Source organism: Bos javanicus, chromosome 8 (assembly GCF_032452875.1).
Source record: "Bos javanicus breed banteng chromosome 8, ARS-OSU_banteng_1.0, whole genome shotgun sequence".
Classification (NCBI taxonomy): domain Eukaryota; kingdom Metazoa; phylum Chordata; class Mammalia; order Artiodactyla; family Bovidae; genus Bos; species Bos javanicus.
In genome coordinates this window covers 104,871,565-104,892,551 of record NC_083875.1, presented here as the reverse complement: position 1 = coordinate 104,892,551, position 20,987 = coordinate 104,871,565, and the positions used below count along the sequence as shown (strand labels likewise).

Here is a 20,987-nt window from a genome sequence, read left to right as displayed (position 1 = left end):
GAATAGAAACAAGTTGAAAGCCACACTGCAGACCTGGAACTTGACCCTGAAGGCAAGGGGTGGCCCCCAAAAGTTTTGAAGATGAGACACAGTAGACTGGACCTGTCTCTTCCCCTGCCAATCACAGAGGCCCCAAATCTCCTTAAATGCAGACTCATCGAGTACACCCCTGCTGTGACCCATAGAGTGTGTTACTGACACCATCTGACCCAAGCTGTCCTTCCTTTTTCCTGCCAGTGTCCCCTCCCAAAGACCTTGTCGTGACAGAAGTGACGGAAGAGACCGTAAACCTGGCCTGGGACAATGAGATGCGGGTCACGGAGTACCTCATCGTGTACACACCCACCCACGAGGATGGCCTGGAAATGCAGTTCCGGGTCCCTGGAGACCAGACGTCCGCCACCATCCGGGAGCTGGAGCCTGGAGTGGAGTACTTCATCCGTGTGTTCGCCATCCTGGAGAACAAGAAGAGCATTCCAGTCAGCGCCAGGGTGGCCACATGTGAGTGCACAGAACCCCTCTTGGCAGTCTCAACTGCCCCCTGCCTGCCCAGTGCATAACCCACCCCCACCGGCATGTTACTGCCTCACCTTTGCCCCACAGGCCAGTGGCTGACTTCATACAGTTACACCAGCTAAAACTCTGGAATCCAGTGACGTCCACTGAATTAAAAAAAAAAAAGTTGAAATATAGTTGATTTACAATGTTGATTTCTGCCATATGGCAAAGTGATTCAGCTATACACACATACACACACATATATATATACATTTTTTTACAGCTTACTGAATATTTTTAAAGATACTCATCACATGCTAACTCCTATAACTCACAATAACCCTGTGAGACAGGAGCTATTGTTAACCCATTTTACAGATGAGGAAACTGAGACCCCCAAATGGCTAAGCCTCTTGTTCCAAACCAAACAGTTAATAAGTGGTTGAGATGGAATTTGAACCCTGGCAGTCTTAAATACTCTGTTCTACTGTTACTTTTCTGTGGAACTCACTGTACAAATATTTAAAATATACAAAAGTGGAAACATTAAGTTTCAAGTTATTCTTCCTTTAAGAGTTCAACATCAGAAAAATTACCTCCACTCTTAAAAAGCAAGTTGTGGTTAGAAATTGGTCCTTTTTTGCTTCCTAAGAATAACCTTGGCAGCTTTTTATTAAACTTGTGCTTCAGGCCAGGAACCATGGCTAGCAGTCATTGTGGAATACATCATTTAGTCTCAAAACATTCCCCAGGGGCAGGCATACTTACCCTCCTTCTCTTGGGTGAAGAAACTAAGGTTCAGGGCATTGTGTTCAACTCAACCAAGCACACAAAAGTTGTAATGATCGAGCTTATGATCATTACATACAATCAGCCCATATGTCTGATTCTAAAGTCTATGCTCATATTAAGTTTAAGCATATGGAATTACAAATATTCAATCATATGGCTGGCCCTTATATTAATTTTCATGATGCCTCAAAGTCAACAGCATCCCAGAAGAACCCTTAAAAAGACTCCAGCTCTGACGATCAGCCCCGTGGGGTTTGGTGGAATGATGTCTGTCCCTCCGCATCACACATGGACTCATTCTTACCTCCTCTCTGTGCTCTTCCTGACAGACCTGCCTACACCTGAAGGTCTAAAATTCAAGTCCATCAAGGAGACATCTGTGGAAGTGGAGTGGGATCCTCTGGACATTGCTTTTGAAACATGGGAGGTCATCTTCCGGAATATGGTAAGGAGCACAGAAGAGAAGCAGGCATGTTTGTCCATGAGAACCAGAAAGATGCTCATGGGGTTCTGCAGACTTTTCCATCAACTCTGCTTCCCTGGCTTTGGGTGGGGGACAAGGCTCTAACTAAAAGGGCTTCCCTGGTGGCACAGTGGTAAAGAATCTTCCTGCGAATGCAAGAGACACAAGAGATGTGGGTTCTATCCCTGGGCCCGGAAGGTTCCCTGGAGAAGGAAATGGCAACCCATTCCAGTGTTCTTGCCTGGGATATACCATAGACAGAGGAGCCAGGTGGGCTACAGTCCACGGGATTGCAAAGAGTTAGACATGACCAAGCACATATGCACTCAAGGCTCTAATTAGACCCTGCATATTTGCATATATTTCACTTGATTTTAAGAAATCAAAAAGCATGGCATTTAGGACTGAGTGCCTAGACAAACAGATGGCAAGTCATCTCTAGGTTCTGATTGCCTGTTACAGTCTTGCAAATCTCCACTCAGAGGCAATAATGTGTATATAATAATGGTATATGTAGTAACTGATTCTATACAACAGAAACTAACACAACATCGTAAATCAACTATACTCCAATAATGTTTTAAACAAAGAAAATAAAATGGTCTCTGTCTCAAATGCCTCCAAGCATATCTGAGATTGAGCATCCTTTCTCTCTGTGCCTAAAAGCACATATGAGACAGGAAAGTGGGTCCCTGAGTTCAAAGCCAGGCTCTGCCACTTACAACTATGTGACGATGGGACAATCACCCGACTTTTAGGATGCCAGTTTCTTCGTCTATGAAAGGAAGGACTGATTTTGTGGCTCCAGAGTGCCTGTGCTTCTCACACCTCTCAGTTTTCTTGAGTGTCAAAGGGGTGAGTAGAGAGGTCTATGGGAGGGCGTCTTTATTGTCTCTCTATCCTCAGCACCCACCATACTGATCAGGTGCTTAGTAAGTGCCTAGTGAACAGATGGAAGAGTGAAAGAGGAAAGAAGGAACACAAAATGAATGAATCATATAAACGAGGGGTCTGGCATTGCCTTAGATCTTATGAAGGTGCCTCTATATTTCAGAATAAAGACGATGAGGAAGAGATCACCAAGAGCCTGCGGAGGCCGGAGACCACATACCGGCAAACTGGCCTGGCTCCCGGGCAGGAGTATGAGATATCCTTGCACATTGTGAAAAACAATACCCGGGGCCCTGGCCTGAAGAGAGTGACAACTACCCGTGAGTATTACCTTTAATACCACTGTAAAGCTTATTGGACTGCAAAGCACCTCTAGTTGACAGCATGCTCTCTTACAGAGCTGCTGCTAAGTCACTTCAGTTGTGTCCAACTCTGTGCGACCCCACAGACGGCAGCCCACCAGGCTCCCCCGTCCCTGGGATTCTCTAGGCAAGAACACTGGAGTGGGTTGCCATTTCCTTCTCCAATGCATGAAAGTGAAAAGTGAAAGTGAAGTCGCTCAGTCATATCTGACTCTTAGCAACCCCATGGACTGCAGCCCACCAGGGTCCTCCATCCATGCGATTTTCCAGGCAAGAGTACTGGAATAGGGTGCCATCGCCTTCTCTGCTCTTACAGAGCAGCAGTGTCAATTCACTTTTGCTACCTAAAAAACAAACTCCAAACTTAGTAGCTTAAAATGATTGCACGTTTGTGATCAGGGGTTGGACAATCTTCCTCTTCTCCACTGGACTCACTTAAAGCATCTGTGTGGGCTGGTTGACCTGGGATGGCCTCAGCCAGGATGGTGTCCTTCTGCCCCACACAGTCCCCCAGCCTCCCACAGGCTAGCCTGGACCTGGCCTCACAGCAGCTGAGCAAGTTCACAACCAGCACTGGGTCACTTCCACCAAAGCCAATCTCAGGGCCAGTCCAGATGGAAAGGGTGGGGAAACAGACCCATCTCTTTACGAGAGACGCTTCAGTGTGACATTTCAAAGGGGGCGCTGATACAGGAAAATACCGGAGATTCTAGCAAATGAGCCACCACACCATCCGATTTAATATTAGTAACCAGTCTTAATGAAAGAGGTAGGGCAAATATTAATGCTGTTCTTTTTCAAGAGTAGAAACTGAGGCTTAGGGAAGCGGAATCAGTTTGACTAACACCATGTGGTTAATCCTATAAGGGCAAGAATTTTTAAGCCCGGGTTTAGTTTTATGACTTTAACCCCATTACCAATAACACTGACTAGCCTCTGGGTTATATAGTGTTAATTCTTCAACAGGAACCCAAATAAAATGTAGCTCAGCACTAAAGATGCCAGAACTGCTTGGGGGTCGATGTGGCACTGTTAGATCGTTTGGTGGGCGGACTAAAAATCCTGAATTTGGAATTGTTCTACAGAGAAGCAAAATTTTATAAATAAATAAATAAAATTATTCTGTGCTGACATTTGGGAAAATCTCTTTATCTTCTTCAAGATAACACGTATGCCAACTGCTTAAGGAATTGACTCTTCTTGGCAGGGAGTGATTGGAAAATTTACATTTGTTGACTAATGACAAGAAAGAACATCTTGCATTTAAATATTTGCACATTTTGCTTAACTCGGATCCAACAATTCAATTCATAAGACTGTCTTTTTTTATAAGCAAGTGTTTTCCATCATCTTGACAACATCCCACTGTGGTAGGTAGAAGACGGGCACCAACAAGAAAAACATCATTAGATCACCAGAAAGGCAGAGAAAAGATCAAACACAGAGACAGCACACTGAAACACAAAAGGCGTTTCTTTCATCTGCCCTTTGCTTTTTAATCTGAATTTGGGGACTGGTTGCTTTATTTTCTTCTTCTTGCAGGACAAACACCCCAACATCTGACGTTTCATAATCACATTAATACTAACACTGAGAGGCAGATTCTTACCTGTTTATTTTGCTGATACCTGGTCTTTTTCCAAATTTAAAGAAAGGATCTTAATGTTTTCATTTTCAGCTGCTTCCCTCTCGGCTCTATACAGAGATTGTATAACAACCATTTCTGATGCGTAAATGTTTTTGAAAGGCACTGACATTTACGGAGAAGGAACATGGGTTTTGGATCCAAACAGTCCTGAGTTTGAATTCTAGCTTCAGCACTCACCACCACTTTAGGCACATTCACTTCTTTAAGCCTCAGACTCACCATCTGGAAACTGGGTTCATAGTATCTTCCTATGGCATAGTCATGAGAGTTAAGACTTAAAGTGACAAAGCACTGTGATTGGCACACAGTAACTCAAGACCATGTTAACCTCCTGGATTGAAGGGATCCCAAGCTAGGAGAAGATCAGCGTCCTTAACTGAATCTCTATTTCTTTAATGAAAGGGCTGTTAAGAAAGACAGTAGGTATGGCTTGGGTGTTTCCCAACACCTCAAAGAACATAGAACACATGCTTCACTGTTGAATTGCAGCATCGGTTTCATTATGCACTTTATACTTTCATCGTCTGTGAGCTGAGACTTACGTATCAACGCCTAGGGTTCAAAAAATAGACATTGCAGGTTTCTCACAATCGACTCTGAATTATTCCTTCTCATGCCTTTTATAAAACCGAGTCCCCTTCACTCAATATTGTTATCTCATGAATGCTGAAAACACAAACCTAACTATGTTTAAAAAAATGAAGAAAGAAACATTGACTGGATGCCTTAATGTCTTAATTTTATGCTTGGTATGTTTTAATGCATTAAAATTTTTACATAATTAGAAAAAAGTTAAAACATAGAAGACAAAGCCTGATGGTATGCTGTGGATTCAGAAAGGTCAAAGACCCACTCTCTAAATGAATGCATGACTATATAGATGGCATGATGCAGTTTGAATAAACTGTAGAGAAATCTGTTTTGGAATAGTTAGAAAAGTACAGTATTCAAAAGCTCTTCTTTTTTATTTTGGTGAGAACACTAATCCTGAGCTCTATCCTCTTAATCCTGATGCTGGGAAAAATTGAGGGCAAGAGTAGAAGGGGATGACAGAGGATGAGATGGTCAGATGGCATCACCGACTCAATGGAAACACGCTTTCAAGAGTGTAATACAGTATTGTTGACTAGAGGTACAATGGTGTACAACACATCTCTAGAGCTCAGTCATCCTGCAGACTGAAACTTTTTACCCATAGGGGAGGGAGTGTGTGTTTATCTGTTTGCAACAGGGTCAGAGAAGGGTTTGTGTTAGAAAGTGACCTAGAAGAGGGATTTTGAAGGATGAAGAGATTTCTAGGGAGAGGAGCAATCTCAGGAAGAAGAAACAGGGGAACCAAAAGTTCAGAGGCATCAACGCACTCTTGGAGGAGAGGTATGCTGTCGGAGCAGGAAGCACAAGGCCTTTGGGGCAGGAGGAAGACAGAGATGAGGACTTGGAGACTGACAAGGCTTGAGATAGCCATGACCTTCTTGCTTGAGTTATTTCCATCAAAGCTAACTTTCCATACATTATCAAGATAGTCATTGCCTCAGTTTTCTGCTCCATTATTCTGATGGAGAAGTCACCAATTAGGGAGTTTTGTCTCACTGGAAAACCAGAGAGACTGAGTCGATGTTTTTCAAGTGAAACACCCGCTGTGTGTTTCTTACACTTATGATAATGATGATAGTCATAATAATAATAATAATCATGACTATTTATCATATAACTACTACGTAGCAGGCTCTGTGCTAGATGCTTGGCATGCATTATTTCCATTAACATTTGAAAAACCAAACAAAAAAAAACCCTACAAGTTAGCAGTCATCCTCTGTGCTTAGTGCCGCAGAGACTCCGATGATACTTATAGCTTATCAGATGGGAAACTGAGATTCCAAAAGACAAAATAAGTCAACTGGCCAGTATACAGCTAAATGTACACTCACGCACTTGGAAGACTGCAAGCCCCCTCTCTGCTCAGCCCTTTGGCACTGGCCCTGGTCTCTAAAACTGCTGTCTCCTCTGCCTGTCACAGGCTTGGACGCCCCCAGCCAGATTGAAGTGAAAGATGTCACAGACACCACCGCTCTGATCACTTGGTCCAAGCCCCTGGCCGAGATCGATAGCATCGAGCTCATGTACGGGATCAAAGACGTGCCAGGAGATCGCACCAGCATCGATCTCACACACGAGGAGAACCAGTACTCCATTGGGAACTTGAAGCCGGACACCGAGTACGAGGTGGCCCTCATCTCCCGCAGGGCCGACATGTCCAGCAACCCCGCCAAAGAGACCTTCACAACAGGTACTATGCCCACTCCCGGCTGCTAACAGCCCCAGAAAAGGAAGGATCACCAGACTCCTCCCCCATTCCATGGCAGTGTGTCTCCCAGCTGCCTTTTACAATAGAAAAAAATGGAAAGAGGATTTTTATTTTAGAATACTGTAGCAATTGATTGATTTTTCAAAGAAAAAAACTTACCCCCAATAACCTTCTAAGGATAAAGAAAGTTTTTTGCCTGCATAGAAGATGCTGGTCTGAGATTCTTAGACATTTTGGTCAAAATAAAATTCAAATAAATATTATAAGAGTAAAATGTAGTATACGGAAAGTATGAATGGCAAAGATGCCTTCTAAGCTCTTAGACTAGGGCGCTATTTTCAAGGTACCAGAGTGTCAATCATTCATTCACTAAATATTTTTTCAGAGCTCGGTAAGCTCTCTGTAGATCATTAAAAATCCAGTGATGAAGGCAGCACACCCATCCTTACAGTCACAGAGCCAATTTGCAAGCTTTTGTATAGTTTTTATTAAATACAAAATCATTGGCAAACATGAACGACTGAGGTATCACAGCGATTTAATAAAGAAGTGTCCAGTGTTGTCCAGATGTGTGCTTCAGCTATTGAGCCAGAGGGGTGAGTGGGTCTTTTCTCTCCAATGGCAGACACCTTTCGCGTCTCACCATGAACTATCAAGGACTCCCAGTCTCCTGTGCCTGGCGCTCTCAGTACCAGTGCCCTTTCCTCTCCCAAACAGGCCTGGATGCGCCCAGGAATCTCCGCCGCATTTCCCAGACAGACAACAGCATCACCCTGGAGTGGAGGAACGTCAAGGCAGCCGCCGACAGTTACAGAATTAAGTATGCACCCATCTCTGGAGGCGACCACGCGGAGGTAGAAGTCCCCAGGAGCCAACAGACCACAACCAGAACCACGCTCACAGGTGAGCTCCATACCCCTACCCGCCCGGACCCGGGGGCATATCCCTACCTTGCAGCCCTCCAGAGAGAGAAAAATAGCCAGTTCCCCATTGTCCCTCTCCCTCGGGCGTCAGTGAGTCAGGCCGTGGAACAGGCCAGCCGTTGAGAAACTGTAGCCTTCAGGGCCTAGCTCAGGGGCCTTTTTATGGTCCTCTGAAAATTTGTCCAGTTTTGTACTGAATCTCAACCTGCTCATTCTCTCCTAGGGCTGAGGCCAGGAACTGAATATGGGATTGGGGTGTCTGCTGTGAAGGGAGACAAGGAGAGTGACCCAGCCACCATCAATGCGGCCACAGGTGAGCCGGCCTGGCTTCCCACCACCACAGGACAGGCACTAACAGACACGACGGGGCCAGGAGGCAGGAAACCGCCTAAAAAGAAGTGTAGATGCCCAGAGGAAAACAAGGCTTCAAGGATCACCCAGCCCAGATGTTCACATTCAAAAGGAGCATAAGGACCCAGGATCCAAGGCAGACCACTTATACATATCCTTTTTTTATCTTTTTATTTGGAGGTAACTGTAGGTTCACATGCACTCTAAGAAAGAATACAGAGAGATCTGTGCCCTTTGTCTAGTTCCTCCCAGTGTAACATTTGTGTAACTTAAGAACACTATCACAATCAGGAAATTGACACTGATATAATCTATCAAGTTTATTCAGATTTCGCTACACTGTGTGTGTGTTTGTACGTGTATATTTAGTTCTATGAACTTGGGTGAATTCCGGGAGATGGTAAGGGACAGGGAGGCTTGGCGTGCTGTAGTCCATGGGGTCTCAAAGGGCCGGATATGACTTAGTGACTGAATGACATTTAGTTCGATGTGATTTATCACCTGTAAATTTGGAATCCACCACTTCAGTCAAGAACGAATAGTTGCATCACACTGAGTCCTCCGTGCTACACTTTCCCATCCCCATGGTCACCACCCTCCCTCCACTTCACCCTAACCCTTGGCGTCACTGATCTGGTCTTTGTCCAGTTTCAAGAATGCTACATAAAAGGAATCATGCAGCACACGAACTTTAGAGACTGGCTTGTTCACTCGGAATAATTCTCTTTAGCCACCAGGGAAGCCCCATAATTCTCAGCATGAGTGTGAGAGAGTATGAAGGTCCCTCAGTTGTGTCTGATTCTTTGTGATCCCATGAACTGTAACTGACTAGACTCCTCTGTCCATGGAATTTTCCAGGCAAGAATACTGGGGTGGGTTTCCATTTCCTTCTCTAGGGGATCTTTCCGATCCAGTGATTGAACCTGGATCTCCTGCGTTAGAGGCAGATTCTTTACCATCTGAGCAACCAGGGAAAGAAAGGAAAGGAAAGGAAAGTCACTCAGTCATGTCCAAATCTCTGCAACCCCATGGAATGTAGCCTACCAGGCTCGTTGGTCCTTGGGATTTTCCAGGCAAGAGTACTGGAATGGGTTTCCATTTCCTTCTCCAGGAGATCTTCCCAACCCAGGAATTGAGCCTGGGTCTCCCGCATTGTAGGCAGATGCTTTATCATCTGAGCCACCAGGGAAGCCCCACTAACTCTCTTGAGATCCATCCAAATTGTGCCTTCTATCAGTAATCAGCTCCTTCTAAATGCTTTTGCGTATCATCTCAGTATGGATTTATCACTATAATCTTTTTAATCTTCCCAAACACAATGAGGTACCGTACAATGGCATTTCATACAGGTGAAAACTGAGACTCGGGTGAGATGCCTGAAGCCACACATCCCTACAGCAGACCTAGGACTGTGGCCCACAGCCACCCTTCAGTCCCAGAAGCAGCCCTGCCCTGAAGCCTGAAGGGTGTTCAACTCTCTGTTTTCCTCCCAGAGCTGGACACACCCAAAGACCTTCGGATTTCTGACCCTACGGAGACCAGCCTGACCCTCGTCTGGCAGACGCCGGTGGCCAAGTTTGACCGTTACCGCCTCAACTACAGTCTTCCCTCGGGCCAGCCAAAGGAGGTGCAGCTCACCAGAGACACTACCTCCTTCGTCCTGAGAGGCTTGGAACCTGGGCAGGAATACAGCATCCTGCTCACAGCAGAGAAAGGCAGACACAAAAGCAAGCCGGCACGGGTGCAGGCGTCCACAGGTGAGGTGGATGTGCTCTGAGCTCTCTCCAGACCCTCTGATGACCCTGAGGCTGGCAGACCCATCAGCCAGATTGTCTTCAAATAAGAAGATCAGATGGGAAGACAGGGACTTTCTCTACTCATGAATCCTCTAAATGCCGTTTGAGTCACTTACAGATCTTTTCCTCTTGTCCACTGACATGTCCACAGCAAAGTTCCCTAGCTGGGCAATCAATAATGGCTTTTAAATATTTCTTCCTAGGAGAACTTAAAGCATGAGAGTTTGTGCTTGTCTTTGGTTCTTTGTATTTTAATTTCGTGTTTTCATGGAAATGAATGTTATTTTTTTTTTTCTTGTTTTCCCCCTCTTTAGCACAGTCCATTAACTTTTCATTTTATTTCTTTTTAAGATGACCAAGAGGTTCAGAGTAATTCTTTGGTTATGACCCATTAAATATTTTTATTCCAGGTCTTTTGCCCTCCTCTCAGGTTACCTGAAATGCTGCACACAGTCCTGTGAGCCTGTCACAGAGCCCTTCTCCTTTTTCTCTTACTCGTTAAGTGATGAACTTTGTTTATCCATGACAGCTTAATCCTGACCTCCAGTATCCCTTCTAGCCCAAGTATCCTGTTCTTTGTACCTGCCCCCATGTTTCTTCAATGGCTAAATTGGGGGGGAAAAAATCAGTTCTTCTTTTATGAATATGCATATTTAATTTTGGCTCCCAAATAGTCAAGAGGTATAGGTGGAAAATGTTAATTCTTCAGAATGTGATAAAAGCTTAGTTTCAGTTTAATTAGTATTTATTGAGAACCCATTGAATACATGGTATCATGCTGATATTTGAAGAAAAATTGATCGTGTACTTACTTAGCACTGTTATTTTGGCTCCTGTGCTCCTGCTCTTAGTCTGTGGGGAAGACCAGATAGTCTGAGTGTTAGATGGAACTCACCCAAAGAAAGGAAGTAATGGGGTAATCAGGATAAGCCAGAGAAAGTGTCTTGACAGAGACACTATTCCAGCTGAATCTCCATAAGCAGAAAAGGGGTTGCTGTGATGGGAAACCCTTTGGAAATGCCTTGAAAAGTCTTAGTCATTTATAAATACTTTCACCTACACATAACGGAAATCTCAAGTTACAGAACTCTAGCAAGACACAGGGTGGTTTCCTCTCTCATAAAGTAAGTCGGAGGTTAGGTGGTTCGGTGCTGGCCCAGCAAGTCCAATTATCAGGGATTCGGGCTCCTTCTATCCTTCTCTTCCACTAGTCTTAGTCCTTGGCCTGCATTCTCAAAGCCACCTCCATGTCACAATATGGCTGCTTCAGTGCAGCCTTCACATCGGTGTTATAGGCAGCATGAAGGAGGAAGAAACAGGAACAACAGATAGTGCCTCCCAGACGAGTCTGTCTGGAATCCTCCCCAATGACTTCTTACATTTTACTGGCCACTTCTAGCTATAAGTCAGTCTAGGAAAGGTAGTCTTTGAGCTGTGTGCATTGCTGCCCACAGAGTTTGTAAGGAAGAGGGGGTGGGTATTTGGTAGACAAAGAATAGCCTCTTCAGAAAAGACTTCAGCCTGCAGGCTCCTCTGCTCGTGAATTTCCCAGGCAAGAATACTGGAGTGGGTTGTCATTTCTTCCTCCAGCAGATCTCCCTGACGCAGGGACTGAACCTGTGTCTTCAGTGTCTGCTGCACTGGCAGGAGAGTTGTTTTTGTTTGTTTGTGTTTTTTACCAGCTGAGCTATAGATCCATTTGCTAAAGTGAACTTAGGTGGTCACTTCTATTGACTCTATGCATGGACTGCTTCCAGCCAGCTATGAGATGAGCATCAAGGATCCTTGGATGGGGCAGGGGTAGCTTAATCATAGACGAGGTGGGGAGAATAAATTGGAAAGAAATAAATCAATGGTAGAGATTTGAATGGTTCAGCTTGTAAAACATGAGCTTGTTGTAAGATGTGAAGGGGCCACAAATGAATCAGAGAAACAAGAGAATAATTTCTTCTTCTTTCCCTCCTCCTCTTCTTCTCCCTCCTCTTCTTCCTATTCTTCCTCTTCCTCCTTCCTTCCTCCCTCTCTGTCTCCCTCTCTCTTTCCTTTTCCCTCAGTTTCACAAATGCTAGATTATAGAGGATTTCCTGGCTCCTCTCAGTCATCTTACCCTCTGGCCATGACCACTTTATCTCTTATCTCCAGCAGGGAATCCCCAGGCTTCAGCAGCTCAGGGAGATGAAAGCTTTCAAGTGAATCACAGGCTGGAATTACTTTGCCCCTGACTAAGAGCCCAGTTTGGCATCCCAGAGGCTCAGTGGTTTCATTTTCCCAGCCGTGCCTTTTTTAACACCATTTAAAGAAATCACGTTGTATATTTAAAGACATTCCTCACTCATTACAGGAAAAAGTGTGCAAAGTTCCTTGTATGGGTTCTTCCTCCACTGTCTCTGAAATATTTCTTTCTATGGCTTTCTCCATAGAACTATTTTATTTCATTAAGAGTGAGGTGGACATTTCTGTCTGTCTCCTGAAGTCTATCTTCCCAATAAGCATCTCGTACAATATCTTCCCAGTAAGTATCTCCTACATTTACTCAGTCGGTAATGCGCTACAGCCATGTTCCATGTTAAGTTCTGGGGATACTAGGGCAATGGAGACAGGTCTGTGTTTCTAGGGAGCTCACTAGCAAACAGACACTTTCATTGCTGTAACTGGGGGTGTGGGGGTGCAGTGGGAGCAGAGGATACCTTCTAAGTATCAAGACAGGCTTAATACGGGACAAAGCCTTTGGGTAGACACAGAGGAGGCAGGCAGGACTGTGTTGTGGAATACATAAGGAAGTAGAAGTCCAAGCACCTGGCCTTGCTAAATACAGGGAGAAAAATGAAACAGGAAAAGTGGAAGCCCTCAGGGGAATGTACCATGTGGCTACGAGCCTTGAAATGTCAAAGGGCTGTAGGTTCAAACTCAGAAGAAAGGGCTTCCCAGCTCTGCATCTAGATTCTTAATAGCAGAAGTCTGAAAAACACTGCTCACTATCTGTGAGCTTTACAGAGAAAATGAGAAATCGGCTGCCCCAAAGCATCTTCCCCAGAGAATTCCAGGACTCTAAGTCATAGCACTGAGCCAAAGCACAAGCCTTTTCCTGGATGCAGCATCAAGTTAAAAGTATGCATTACCTGACTGCCCATCATACCTGAAATATAACGCAGGGACCCTACCACAGGCTACACAGCCCTAAATAATTTGGTCCCTCCCGTCGCCCTGACTTGTCGCCCCACCACTTGTCCGCTTGCTCGTTTTACTGTGGGCACCCTGGCCCTTCTGCTGTTCCTTACATATGCCAAGCAGAAGCCTTTGCACATGCTTCTGCTGCTGCCTATATACCCTCCTCTCCCAGGTCTTCACCCAGCATCTCCCTCATTTCACTCAGCTCAAGGGTCATCTCAAAAGACATCTCTGTCTGCCAGTCTAAAAGGGTGCCCTGTCCTCATTCACCCCTTCAGACTGCTCCAGAGTTCCTCAGGACACTTGCCTGGCCTGATAGCACTCACTCTTTGGTTTACTTATCTATGGCCTGCCTCCTGTGTGCATGTGTGCCAAGTCGCTTCAGTCATCTCCGACTCTTTGAGACCCTATGGTGGACTGTAGCCCGCCAGGCTCCGCTGTCCATGGGATTCTCCAGGCAAGATTCCTGGAGTGGGTTGCCACGCCTTGCTCCATGGCCTGCCTCCTACTTCCGACCAGAATGTAAGGACTGTCTCTTAACTCAGTGCTGCAACCCCAGCGCCTTGAATACGTGGCACAGGCTTCAGGAGCCTCTGGGGACCCCAGCTCCTCCAGAGGCAGTATTTCCACTGAATCTTCTGGTCTTTTGCTTTCACCCCTGCAGCAATAGCCCAAATTCTCTCCCTTAAGAGTTAAGGGAAGGGAAGCCGTTCTCCTGGAGTCTTTAATTAAGCTTGTGCTCAGTCATGTCCGACTCTTCGCAACCCCATGAACTGCAGCCCACCAGGCTCCTCTGTTTACAGGATATTCCAGGCAAGAATACTGGAATGGGCTACCGTTTCCCGCTCCATCATTAATCTTACTCTGAATAAAACTGGGAGGAAAGAAAGAAGGAAAGATAGGAGGGAGGGAGAAAGAAAGAGGGAATAAAGGAAGGAAAGAAAAAAGGCACTAGTGGTAAAGAACCTGCCTGCCAACGCAGGAGACCTAAGAGATGCAGATCCAATCCCTGCGTTGGGAGGATCCCCTGGAGGAGGGCATGGCAACCCACTCCAGGATTCTTGCCTGGAGAATCCCGTGGAAAGAGGAACCTGGCGCGCTACAGTCCATAGGGTCGCACAGAGTCAGACGCGACTGGAGCATCTCAGCATGCACACATCCCTGTTAGCACAAATGAGCGTGTGCCAAGTGTGTGTCCCATACCCAGCATCTGTAGTCTAACAAACTCAACAAAACCCTGCTTGAAGTGGAGGCCATGATTTGCTGTGAGCAGTAAGGGACATAAAGCCAGGAGAATATGCAGATACACAAGGCCAATAAACCATCTTTCCACACCATGTAAAACTCAACAGCGATACCCCCATAATTCTCAAGGGTCTGGGGGAGCAGAGAGGTGGAATTTTGTTTTTAGCAACAGCTGCAAGTAACAGAGAACACTCTGCTCTAATTGGCCTCTTTGATTTTTCTCATGGAGCAAACTGAAATTTAGTCAAATATTTATCCATCCAACAAATATTTATTTCTTACCTGCCATGGGTCAGGCAGCACTGGCATAAAGAACTGAAGGACACAACCCCTCCCCTCAGGAAATGATGCATACTGCAATGAGAATGAGAGAACGGAAACCAAAATTATAAGACTGTGACTAGTTTGTTTAGAGGCAAGTGTGGGAAGCTACAGGAGCACGGAGGCAAATACCCATCCCAGACTTGAGCAAAGTGAAGGCAGGGTATCGGAGGAGGCTTCTTGGGAGAGCTGGTACTTCACCGAGTCCTCAAAAAGAAACAAAAATTGGGCAAGTGGAGTGATGACATTTCCAGCTAGAGGAACAGCATGTAGCAAGTTCAAAAACATGAGAAACTTTGTTACTGCAACGCCAGCCATACAGTCTGCTGTATGATGGAGCTGGAAAACAGGGTTCAAGGTCACGGACATCATCAGTGTCTTCTACAAAGGGCAGTGAAGATCATGCTAAGGGGCTTGGGTTTCGTTCTTGACAGTGTTAAGTCCCCCAAAACTGTTAGAGCAGGCAAAGCTTTGAATTTCCATTAACTTTACAAGAGGAGATCAAAACAATTTAATCTCCCCTTGGGTGGTCCTCAGGCTTGAATTTGGCCATTCTGCTGCTGTAGGAGAATCACTGTTTCCCATGAGTGAGCATTAAAAGTGGAAGCCTCATCAGTCAGCACTTGGTAATTACGATCTACACGATGGTAGAAATCTAAAGATTTAAAGTTGGCACAGCCAGAAATTCCTCCAGGCCAGCTGGTCAACTCACCGTGAGCCCAGAAATGGGATTTTGAAATTCTGATTTCCCAGGCCCACTGACATTGTTCAGAGGGTAGATGCCAGTGCACAGCTGTAAGGAAAAAGACAACAGCCTTTTCATAAAGAAAGGCCAAGAAATTCAGTGTGGAATATACAACGGAAACCCTGGGCCTCTGGGGCAGTAAGCCCACAAGTGTGTCATTTGCTGTTGAAATGCAGATTCCGCATTTACATGAAGCCTCTTGGTCTCCATCTCGAGTGTTGCTTGCCGTATTTTTATTCATAGCATTCCCTCTCTTTTCATAATTCTTTCCCACCTCCCTTTATTTTAACTACTGATTTTATTCATTGGAATTACACTATTATGTGTCAGGCATTTGTTCAGTGAAGTGTTTTGGGTAGGGCACCAATAGCCAAAAATTTTGGTGGACTATTATGACTATTATCATTTGCTGAGCAACATGACATTATATGAAAATTACTCTATCAGCTGTGCCAAGCGATGAAGCAGAGTATGAGGGACATTGTATAATAGTATCTGAGGCATGTACAAAAGCTGATGCAAAGAGAAAAGATGGTTCTCATGAGAAAGAGACATTTTCTAAGGTGGATCTCCTCTTTCCAATCATCTTTACTGCAACAGCTTAATAGACAATCTGTAACCCTCCCTTTCCCAATTAGGTAATTCTCCCCACATCTCTTGCAACCTGGTATCTGAAAGTTCTTCCATGGGGAAAAAAATATATATTTTATGTCATAATTTAGAGAGAGAGCTTAAAAAGCAGTTACCTGAGAGGAAACACAGACTTAATTCACATGAAGGGGATCAATTGTCAATGTCCACTAAGTCCCTGACAAGCAGTTTTGACAACAGCAGGAGAAGAAAAAAGAAGAAAGTGGGATAAAAAAGGAGAGTTTGTGAGCCACAGAATTGATTCCCTTAACTTTGCAGTCTGACCTAGATTGGTTTTTGTCCCATGTCTCTTTACGGATGAGGGCTCTTGGCATATTTGAAAAGGTCACACTCCTGAGTCTAGTTGTGCTGAAAGTCCAAGTTCAAGGGAATGATTGCTGCTCCTGGAGCACTGCGCCCGGCTGCACAGAGGCCACGGGCTGAAAGATGGCTGACCATTTTTCCTTTCTTTCCCCAGAGGTATGGATAGATACATCCCTTTGAGCTTGGAGCCCTCTCTTCCTCACCTGGACTATGTTTGTGTGGTTAAGAACTGCTATGTGGTCTCGGACAAGGGCTCCAGGACACAGATTTGGGCTAAAGGAAGTGTCCGTAAGAATGACAGTCAAGGTCAGGTACGGCATATACTTTCTGCAAGGACAGTCAGTGTTTTAGGCTTTTCAGGCCATAGGGTCTCAGCTCCTCTGTTGCACCACTGCAGCACATAAGCAGCCATCAGCAGAACATGGATGCAGAGGCATGGCTGAGTCCCAGTGACATTTTACTTATGACATCAAAATTTGAATCTCATACATTTCATCTTCATGAAGTGTTCTTCTTTAGATTTTTGTAACCATTTGAAAATTTTTAAAGTGTTGTTAGCTCACTGATTACCAAATTGGCAGCAGGCTGGATCTGACCCTCAGATCCTAGCTAGCAGTCCCGTTGTAGATCAAACAGGATTTGAAGTAGTGTCAGGTTTTGCCAAACTAGAACAATCAGGAAGAACATTCCCCAGAAAGTAGAAAAGTCTGAATCAAATAGATTCTGGAGAAGAAACGTTTTCCCTTCTGAATCGATATCTTCAATCTAACAGCAGGCTAAGATTTTTGAATGAGAAGTCAGCTTTAATGGACACAGGAGGCTGATTTGAAATAAGCAGCAATATAAAGTATATATGGAGAGAAACAATGTATTCACTTATATAAGCTCAAGTCAGTTCTTACTCTGTTGTTTAGAGGATGTTTCCAGATAAAATCCTCTCTTCCCAGGTGATACAAAGACCACTTAGGCTCAGTCCTGGGAAAATTATCACCTTGAAGTGAGACATGTGAGTGTTTTGTGCTGTGCTCATTCCAGAGATGAATAAAGACAGCAAATTCAGCTTTAATTGAGCTTAATAACTGTTCTCCCAGGGCATTTCTTTCTGTCCAAAGAGGAAGAGCTCTGCAGAGACTCAGCTCTTTGTTCGGGACAGCCTTACTTGTCTCGTATTAATTTATCTCTGATCTGTCCACAGTGGTTTATGTAAACTGATTTGAGCCCCACAAACTGACAAAAATCCCAGCATAAAGAGACTGTGAAACGTGCCTTCCCAGGGAGATGGAGGAAGCACAGAAAGGAAGGGAATCTAAGAGGAGCCAATTTTCTCAAAATACAGCAGGCTGGCCAGCTCAGACTAAGGATCCCAAGAGGAGCAGCTGAAGGCTCTTCTTTATGATCTCACCCCTAGGATGAGAGACGCTTCTCAAAATGGAAACTGCAGCCTAGAGCAGTGCTAACACAGACGTGTAACACTTTCTAAATCCACAGGACGCTGGTCAATGGAAAAACATTTTCAAAACACAAACTCCAATATGCAACAAGGCAAAATAAGTATTATATTGACTTTCTTGCTAGTGTTTTGATGGCAACAGCATGGCTCAGGGGTCCGGTGAGTAAAGCATGAGACCGGGCCCCACAGCCCCTCCGCACCCAAAGCGGGTTTGCATTTCCGAGTTCCCAAATGGAAAGCGTTTTAGGCACGGTTTAACGGATGCCATCTCTGTCATTATTCAGACCACACCCCTGAACTGGGAAACCTCACCGTGACCAAGGCTGGCTGGGATGGCCTCAGACTCAACTGGACCGCCGCTGACCAGGCCTACGAGCATTTTGTCATTCAGGTGCAGGAGGCCAACGGGGTGGAGGCGGCTCAGAACCTCACGGTGCCCGGGAACCTGCGGGCTGTGGACGTCCCGGGCCTGAAGGCCGCCACCCCTTACAGAGTCACCATCCACGGGGTGATCCGGGGCTATAGGACCCCAGTGCTGTCTGCTGAGGCCTCCACAGGTACCTCTTACCTTTCTGTCTCTAGCTTCTGTTTTTCCCAACAGGAAACTGCCCAAGGATAATCAGACGCAGCTCGTTTTTAAACAGACTTGAATACCCCCAAGATATAGCACTGTGGTGCTTGATAATGGGAAGAAATAAGGCTGCACAGCTCCTGGGGCAGCTTTCACAGTGCCCGTCATATGAACCACAGCCTTTCTGGCTCTGCAACGCCCAGCCTGGGGACTATGTGCTGAGCCCCTATGGCAGGGCCTTTTGGCTTCACAGGCTTCCTCCTGGGTAGGGAGGCTAAGGCATTAGATCTAAAAGGAAAAATAATCATAAGAATCTTCTTGTCTTCTGGAGGAGAAGGCAATTCCTTAATAAAATAAGATCACGAATGTTTTCCTACACCTCACCCTGTCGGCTCTATTTCTCAAATTTAGGAATCTGCGTGATGCATGGCTCTCTAAAGAAAGTCACATTCCTTTAAAAAAGTAACGTCAGGCCTGCTTTTCCATTACAGAGTCCCTGGATTGGCGTGTGTGATTTGATCATTAAACGAGTTCTTTGTCCTTCTCCAGGAGACACTCCCCACTTGGGAGAGGTCACGGTGTCCGAGGTGGGCTGGGAGGCCCTCAAACTCAACTGGACGGCTCCAGAAGGGGTCTACGAGCAGTTTCTCATTCAGGTGCAGGAGCCTGGCAAGGAGGAGGCAGCCCAGAACCTCACTGTCCCGGGAGGGCTGAGGTCCGTGGACCTGCCTGGGCTCAAGGCAGCCACTCACTATAGCATCACCATCCGTGGGGTCACTCGGGACTTCAGCACAGCCCCTCACTCTGTTGAAGCCTTAACAGGTACTCTAGACTGCTTCACTAACTTGCTTCCTCCCACTTAACAGGGATCCATGCTCTTCCCTCATCTACACTGGGCTCCGCTCCTGCCCCAGTGGGGAGTGCCATGATTCACCCAGAGGTCCTGTCCCTTGTTTGGCCAGGTCCTAGTCCTAGCATGGGAGCCAATTCCGTGGAAAGCTCCATGTTCTCTTCTCTTGCATAAATTAAGAGGTGACTTTTCTTTCAAAGCAAGTTTCAGCCGTATTATCTAAGAAGTTGGAAAGCACACTTGGCGAATGGGGGGAAAAAAATTGATCTGAGCTCATTTTAAGAACGCACCAAAGAACTCCCTGAAGCCCCATCTGTATGTCAAGAATGGAAGTTGTGAACAATTCTGAGAACTGTCTATGAAACACAAAGGCTGACTAGAAATGCCCTGGCTTCAGTGCCAATAGCTAGAGTGTGCTCGACACCTCCTGTAAATCACACATCTGTGATCAATACCAACCAGACAACTCTCCCGACCTCAGCCACAGTGCCATCTCACCTGAATCCCAAAATGCCATTGCCTTTTTTTAGTAACTTGGCAACTCTGTCTCCTTATGCAGAGGAGGTTCCAGGTCTGGGGAACCTCACAGTGACCAGGGTTAGCTGGGATGCCCTCAGACTGCACTGGACCAGCCCCGATGGGATCTATGAACGGTTTGTCATTAAGATCCGGGAGACTGACCAGCCCCAAGAAGTTCACAGTCTCACGGTTCCTGGCAACCAGCACTCCGTGGAGATTCCAGGCCTCAAGGCTGGTACCTCTTACACAATCACCCTGCGTGGCGAGGTCAGGGACCACAGCACTCAACCCCTTGCTGTGGAGGTCATCACAGGTATACAACCCTCTTCCCTATGCCAGGGGCCCCAGCCTGTCATTGGAATAGAGAAAATTCCCCAGGAGTCAGGGACTGCTCTCAAAGCTATTGGCAGTCAGCATGAACACAAGCTCTAACTCCAGAGGGTCTGAGTTGGAATTCCACCTTACTGGCTGAATAACCTTGGGTATCTCATTTTATACCTCTGAGCCTTCTTTTCTCACCTTTGAATCAGAGATAATACTCTGACCTCAGAACACTGTCATGAGCAGTAAATGAGGTAATGGATGAGAGTTCTTAGCAAGGCACCCATTCTGTAGTAAATTTTGAATGGCAAATAGCTAAATTTATCCAATAGCAACACATCATAGTATAATTAACATACACAGCAGGGTTGTGACACAGAATACGGTCAGAAGTTTCTAGAGAAATCTTAGCATTAGTGGCCTCAGAGTCACTGATGGCCATCCATCTGGTAGTCAGACCACTGCAGAATAAACTCTGAAATGGTCTATCATCATATGCAGAAGTTAGCCAAGTCTGTCTCTCTCTCCTTAGCAGATCCTTGAAGCAGGGCTATTTCCAAGAAAGGACAGTCATGTTGGACTTCAGTGTTTTAGATTCAGTTTGGAGAGGAAAAACAATTCATCTCAATTTGTCCCCTGAAAATATGCAACTCCATCTGTTACAGAAAACTGTGCTGGTCATGAGGTTGCTAGAAACAGCTTTAAAAGGATCATGGAGAAATGGGTCTGATTTGGGGGATTAGGGTTTTTATGGGCTTCCCTTGTGGCTCAGCTGGTAAAGAATCTGCCTGCAATGAGGGATACCTGGGTTTGA

General features: G+C 45.5%; 1 protein-coding gene across 14 annotated transcripts in view; it reads left to right on the top strand.

The window, feature by feature from the left end:
• The window catches only part of TNC (tenascin C), a 102,502-nt gene that overhangs the window by 36,809 nt on the left and 44,706 nt on the right, over positions 1–20,987 (top strand). For 8 of the 14 annotated variants that reach the window (XM_061426635.1, XM_061426637.1, XM_061426639.1 and 5 more), the window contains exons 4-13: positions 238–501; positions 1,620–1,735; positions 2,808–2,964; positions 6,672–6,941; positions 7,677–7,862; positions 8,106–8,195; positions 9,727–9,990; positions 18,197–18,469; positions 19,033–19,305; positions 19,893–20,165. In XM_061426635.1, coding sequence (XP_061282619.1) covers positions 238–501; positions 1,620–1,735; positions 2,808–2,964; positions 6,672–6,941; positions 7,677–7,862; positions 8,106–8,195; positions 9,727–9,990; positions 18,197–18,469; positions 19,033–19,305; positions 19,893–20,165 — 2,166 coding nt within the window. The remainder of the gene's footprint in view (positions 1–237; positions 502–1,619; positions 1,736–2,807; positions 2,965–6,671; positions 6,942–7,676; positions 7,863–8,105; positions 8,196–9,726; positions 9,991–18,196; positions 18,470–19,032; positions 19,306–19,892; positions 20,166–20,987) is intronic. The other 6 variants (XM_061426638.1, XM_061426644.1, XM_061426645.1 and 3 more) reach the window with 3 other exon arrangements.